Source organism: Bombus vancouverensis, chromosome 9 (assembly GCF_051014615.1).
Source record: "Bombus vancouverensis nearcticus chromosome 9, iyBomVanc1_principal, whole genome shotgun sequence".
NCBI classification, from domain to species: Eukaryota; Metazoa; Arthropoda; class Insecta; order Hymenoptera; family Apidae; genus Bombus; species Bombus vancouverensis.
The window spans coordinates 14583309-14590437 of NC_134919.1; the positions used below are offsets into that span (position 1 = coordinate 14583309).

At 35.7% G+C, this 7129-nt stretch overlaps 1 protein-coding gene across 1 annotated transcript; it reads left to right on the plus strand.

Annotated features, from left to right (window-relative positions):
- Positions 1–619: 619 nt before the first annotated feature.
- LOC117158935 (uncharacterized) lies at positions 620–7081 on the plus strand. The gene is made up of 15 exons (XM_033338344.2): positions 620–744; positions 821–899; positions 1207–1351; positions 1456–1515; positions 1937–2254; positions 2331–2386; positions 2484–2717; positions 3046–3168; positions 3402–3694; positions 4013–4169; positions 4252–4515; positions 4598–4788; positions 5049–5617; positions 6286–6579; positions 6858–7081. The coding sequence occupies exons 1-15, from the start codon at positions 620–622 to the stop codon at positions 7079–7081; spliced, it is 3132 nt and encodes a 1043-aa protein (XP_033194235.2).
- The last annotated feature ends 48 nt before the right edge of the window (positions 7082–7129 follow it).

Here is a 7129-nt window from a genome sequence, read left to right on the forward strand (position 1 = left end):
GAGCTTCTTTATTTCCTTTTGAAATTCCTTTAGACTTGAAAACGTTGAATCTTTTTAAACTTGGTTATTTAAAATTTACAATTCGATAAGTGTGAAATTTTTTAATATCCTACAATTCGAAATTTTGAAAACTCGAAAATCTGGAGTTTGGAAACTAAAAGATAAGAAAATTATTCGATTAAATATTTGTTAAATACAAACATTCAAGATTTAAAAATCAACGTTTTGAAATTCGCAAGGACTGCAAATTTCTCCGTTGTTAATTAATTATATAAACATACTTTTCTCTAGTTTGCCTCTATTCGCAAAACGTTGGTTATTTGCCATGGCAACATCGATACATCAAGTTTCGTAATTCGTACGCGTTTAATCGATTCATAGTGTACAGTGCTAGGTTAAAGTGCTCAAGCCTCCTTATAAACAGTCTACGAATCTTATCGAACGATTAAGTAGTCAAATAATTAACATTTTGAGTCAGAATTATTATAAAAGCAAGAGCAATGACACAGCTATTTTAATGTACTAAAAGAATAAAGATTTTGCATGACACGTTGAAGTTATCAAACTTTTGAAAATTCTTTAAGAGGATACCATTACGAAAGCTTTAATTGATCAAATTATGGCTGAGTCAGAAAGCGAATCTGTAAAACCTGACGTCGAAGGCGAAGACGAAGAAGATGAAGATAACAAAACGGATGCCCACAGTTTACCAAGTAAACAATCTTTGATACACATGGACTATCGGTAATAAAATAAATACACATTTCTACGATTTAATAAACACAAATGATTAATTGAAACAAATGATTAATTTTGATAGGATAATGTGGATACGGGACAGAGTGATGAAATTTTTGGGTATAAGTGGTCACGAGCTGCTCTTCTACAAACTTCTAAATGTAAATAACAACTTATATCGAAATTATTGAAAAGCAATCGAATATTCTTTAGATATTTCTACCGATCTGCAATAAAATAACATCTCGTCCTTTTCGAATCAAAGTCACGAATATGCAAATTCTAGAATGGTCCGTACAACGAAAACGAAATCAGTGCAGAGATTTATTTCACTCGAAAGAATCGGTATACTTGAAGACATAGAAAATCATTTCTTTTTAAACGATTTTTCATACTTTCTCGTCAACTTTCGCCTTTACCTCACCTTTGCCACGAGAGAGAAAATAAACGCACGATTCGAAACTATAGGCAAACAATCGATACTTCGAGGACAAGCTACTCAATTTTCTGCTACTGGATCTCTATGGTGTGACCGATCTTGAGAGAAAGGTGATCTTTTTCTACTGCACCTATTCCACTGAAATCATCCACGTGGAAGTTCCGGTCTGGGAAAGTAAGTAGTTCATCTTTCTTAAACTAATTACAGCGAACACGAATCAGATAGATTATTGTATCGACTCTAAGGATATAAATTACTTTGTTATTGATGGATGATAGGCAAGCACGGTGTTGGTAAATTAGCCGCTTTGACGGCATTGTCGATGAAAAGGAAAAGTCGTAAGTTGAGAGGAAGAACCTTTGGTAAATTGTATCTTTAACAATTCAATTTTGTCGTGCACAGTTTGGTAGAATCCTGTTACATTCCATCCTTCCAATGGATTACTGGTTTGGTAAATCATATTTCCAACGATCCAAGTGACTTTTTTATCCACAATTTTCCACCTTCTGTTACGTTCTGCCCTTTTCATAGTTCACCTTTTTGGTAAATTGTATTTTCAACGCTTCAAACGAATTTTCTATGCACAGTTTGTTAGATTTTTTGTCTCTGTGGGGTCAATCAAAGCGTAGGATTGTCGTTTATGGATTTATGCTTCGATCAAAGTGCCAAAGCACGTGTTTGGTATTTACAGCTAAGCTACTGGATTGATAGTCGCGCGTCGAACGTACGACGAGTTATAACGTCAATGATAATCCACAGGAAAGGCGGAGAAAGTTTCACAAAAGGAAAGAAAGAAACGAAGAGTAAAGAAAACAAAAGCAAAACCGTCCAAGCTCGATCCGCTTGCTCTTTTGCGTCAAGTCGAGGTATCCACGATGACAATTCAATCGGAGCAAAAATCAATGATAAGTACTCGTATCGACGAGGACACGGAAGATACAGAAGACGAAGGGGAGGAGGACGAGGGAAGGGAGGAGGAGGAAGAAGGAGAAGAAGGCGATTCGCGAGAAGCGAAAGAGATAGGAAGTGGCGATACAGTTTTTAAAACGAAAGACCCGGAGAAAAGTGCTTCGATCGGTAAATTACACGAATGTTATTGCAATTATAAAATAAACATATTCGATGAAACGATCCCGATTCTTCCAATTTTTAGACACTCCAGGCTTCGTACCACCGCCAGGAGAAGAACACAAATATATTATGACCAAGGTACTCGATTACATCCGCGTACGACATTATCGTTCGTTGATTACAACACGAATACATTTTAAATACGAAAGAAACGAAAGGAAAATCTGTTGCACAGAAACTAGTGGAAAAAGTACGAAAAATACCAAACTTGCACATGATATGCGGTAAAGTGGATGGTAGCAGAACAGACTTGCATGACGTTACTTTATTCTACTTCCTGAGGACTATCGACGAGGGTATACCAAACTTCGATTCTTACAACGATTGCGATGAACAAATAACGCAGTATTTGGTCGTTGGATCTCTACAGGGGAAATTTTTGGTTTCGTTGAACAGGATGCTCGTTGAGGTAGAAAAGTATATTTGCAATAATTTATATTTTTATTTCAGTAATTTTATTTCAGTCCGAATAACGCACCAGTGTATTTATTTTATACTTTTAAATTATACATCGATAAGATCCTGCTTGCGAAAACTTTTACACGACAGATTTTTATCTTGGAGATTCTTTGTCTCGACGATATATGTTAAAAGTATACTTTGATCACAGACTTTTGACAGCCATTCTATGTTTGTTTCTTTTTTCGTAAAATTCATATTCTTCTTCGTCTCGTAAACGTATTTATAGTTACGGAAATTCCATCTATTCTTCTTCTTCTGTTTTTTTCTTTTTTCAGGTTTTTAAACCATTGGTTCAAGCTCAATTCAGAGGACCACAACTTTCAGAAGCACTCAAAGAAGAAGAGCCTGATATAGACGAGGAACGTCCTCCAAGTTTAACGGACATCATGGCAGCTCGAGTATCTAATATTACTTTCTTTGATAAAAATACTGAATTTCGTCTAAAGCATTTAAAGATATTGTACATGTAACCTGTGCGTAATGTGACACTTATACGTAGCTCGTAACGAAAACGATTTTTATCAAATTGTTCAACTTTTTACATGATAACGGATTCCAGTAGTAAGAAATTAGATTTACAATATGGTGAAACCTATATGATAGAAAATGATTTATTAAAATTGTCGAACAGAGTTCAATCTTCAGAAGACCGTCAGAATTCCGCAGGATATCTATAGTCATGGCGAAGAAAGAGGCTGATAAAAACGCAGAGGACGACGACGATGACGATGAAATAGTAGAACCGAAACATTTTCAAACGATAGAGAGGGCGAAACTGAGACGAAAACGCATCAGAACTGTAGTCAATTTCGAAGAAGCTAGAAGCAAAACGGCGTCCAAAGAGCCAATTGTACGCGTGTCGGTCGATCAGAACAGAAACGATATCCTATATTATTTAGATAGATTGATATCTAACGTCGAATGGTTAGTAATTTCTCATTATTCGTCAATAGACCGCGGTCAGTTGTCGATAAGCTTTGAATCCTTACGCATTTTTACGTATTTTGCACAGTCTACATATTTTTACACCTTGAAATTCCTTACAAATGCGTAAATATTCGGAATCTATTAGGAGAGAACATTTCGCGATATATAAAATCTCGTGACGCTTTACAAGAATATTTGATTATAAATTATTTTTCGTCTCGATAAAAGTAACTTTGCAATTTTTACCAAGTTCTAACATAGAAATAAATTAAAAAAAAAAAAAGAAAAATGAATAAATTCGTGACTGTTCGTCAGGACATTGGAAAACATCGAAGGCGATATTTTGCTGACGATGCCGAATATAGCGGAACTCGATGATCCTAATGTTACTGACGAGATGTTAGAAAAGAACAAGGAAGTGATCGAGCAACTGGAAAATGTGATTATGCTGTGGGGAGTGCACATAGAAAAGGTAAATGAAATTCTTGCCAGACATTGATTTCAAGAAAATTAGACACCTTTTCAACGTCTATATCACGTTATTTAATATACAGGTGTTGGAATCGTTCCAACAAAAAGTGCCACAAGGTAGAGGTCCACTAGCAGAGTGTGATTACTGGAAGGATCGAGAAGTAGGATTGTTAATGCTGGTGGAGCAATTAAAAACTCCTATGGCCAAAAGAATGTTGAGCTTATTGAGCAATGTCCTTTCGCCAATCGCCTCGAACTTTGATTATTTTTATTCAGACTTATGGAGATGTTATACCGAAGCCAGGGATAATAATCGATTCCTGCAGACTATTTTAAGACACTTCAAGGTGAATTATGAAAGGGCATTATCGTGTAATTTTGATTAAAAGTTCATTCGATAACTGATATAATAACTAAGACGTATCGTAGTTGATGACAGAGTCGGATTGCTTCAAAACAATCAGTCAAGCCATTCCTCAGTTAATGGAGGGAATGAGAATGATTTGGATTCTCTCGAGTTATTACTCGTGCGAAGAGAAAATGGTTGGTCTGATGGAAAGAATTTCATGGCAACTCTGTCAGACTGTCATAAAGCATTTATCCATCAAAGACCTATTCAAGTAAGTTCCGCTTCAACGAACTTTTCAAATTATTTCCAACATTTTACCATATTTTAGCGAACAATACTCTGTGGATTATTTATACGTTTAACTCTTATTGCTATATTCTATTTTCTATATATACAGAAATACTCGTTTACAAATTTTCTTTCTCTCTTTTTGCCCAGTAGATAAAAATGTCTCGTCGTTGCGTCTACTTCGATTTAATTAATTTTGTTCCATAGCATAGACACAATGTTGAAATTGCGCTCTTAATATAGAAAACCTCAGAAAGTGATTCTACAACAAACGGAAGACGCTCGCGCGATGCTGAAGAGTTGGAAAGAAGCTTACTTGAAAAATCGAGAAGATATCGAAATCTCTGGCAGAGGAATGCGCTGGGAATTCGATCAAAATCGATTGTTTAAAGGAACTGAATACATTGCCTCCGTTTGCGATGGTTTGAACCAGGTTGCAAACGTTCTTCGAGACTTTCACAATATCTTTGGACCTGATTTAAAATCGATCATCAGTGATCCAGCTCAAATCGACACTATAATAAAACGTGTTGATAGATTGATCGTCCTAATATTGGACGCAGACTTCAATATTTTCGACGAATATAACAAAGAAAATTGGGAAGCTACTATGTCTTTGTTTTACGAAGAGGTACATTTCCTGGAGAACGAGGCTAAGTTCTTTATCGACGAGTGCTTCCTGGTATTGAGAAGCGCGGAAGATGCGCTTCATATGTTGCTCAAGTTCAAGGACACCAAGACTAGAGACACAATTCATCAGCAGCTGTTGAGAAAGTTTGACGTTATCATGCAACAATTCAGCAAGGAAGTCAGTATCGTTGAGGGGATATTCAATAGAGGCAAGATATTTATTTTGGTTTTAGCAAATCTTGAAACATATTACTGGCAAATTAGTTTGTAAACGTGCTATCAAATTTTATAGCTAACGTAATTTGAATAATAGAAATGCTACAATGTACTTTATGGATATGGAGTTTTATAAGGAAATAACGAATACAGAACATGTTTCGTTTTATATTATTTATCAAGATAAAAATCACAACGTTTGACAGATCAGGTTTCATGTTTGTACAAAGATGCGTTGTTGTAAAACACGTGTCTGTAAAAGAAAGACACTTCTCGGACAACCTAATATCAGCCTGTCTAATGCAAACTAAAATTTATTTGCTATAAAGAGTTGCTGTTGTATTTTTCGTATCTGATAAGAGAAACGCAGGAAAGTTTTTTTTGGATACAAGGAGATAATGCTATTTCTAAATCCGTTAGACTGAATTCTTTGTCATTTTATAACAAAGTTACACTGTCAAAGGGTTAATTGTCCCAAATTAACAGCTACAAGGAAAATACGAAGATACAAGAAATTGAATCATTAGCAAATTATTTCTAAATTATTTCTAAATTATTGATAAATTATTCGAATAAAAATTCTTTACTTTGTACGAAATATTTTTAACAGTGCATCGTATGGTATTATGTTTAGGGAAACAAAATCCTCCATTATTAACGTACCATCCTCCAATGGCTGGCGCTATATACTGGGTGAGACAGTTATTTCACCGTCTAAGAAGGCCAGTCTTGATAATCCAAAACATTGAAGAGTTGAAACACAGCAAGCTGAAGATTCTAGCTTTCAGTCAATACTACGAGGTGGCCAAACAAATGAAAGCGTACGAGGAATCAAAATACCAATCGTGGGCAGATAAGGCCCAGTACGTTGTGTTGGACACCATGAAGAGGAGTATCCTGAAGATGGAACGTTCTGAACCGGAACAAGGTTAACAATTTTACATAAACCAACCTTCGATTCTCCACTAAAATCGTCAGAGTAGCCGAAATAATTAATTCGTAATAACGAAGAGAAATAACGAAACCCTAAACCAGAAATTTTGATTGAAAAAGAATGATCACGCGCAGAAACATTTAGCGCGAAAAAGTTAACATGCAAATGAGTCAGGAGTTGAACCTTGTTGCAGCAATTGTTAATTTTACTACGAAACATTTTATTATTCTGTATCTTCAAATCTGTTTAACGAAGAGAAGAATTTGTTACAGGTGTATTAACATTCCCAAATATCGAGAAAAGCACGAAGAATCTGCAGACAATTCACTTGCCAAAAGGACAAAAGAGCAGAGATTTTGGATCACCTGGATCAACTCCTCAGGGATCTCTTCAAAAGGCCGAACCTGTGATGTCGAAACCAAGCATCGGTGACAGAATCTTTTTTAATATTAGGCCATCTGTCGAAGATTTTCTAACAGTTTGCGAATCACTCTGACAGAGACGGCTAGTTCTGTGGGAACGAAAGGACAGGTTAAGTCAGACA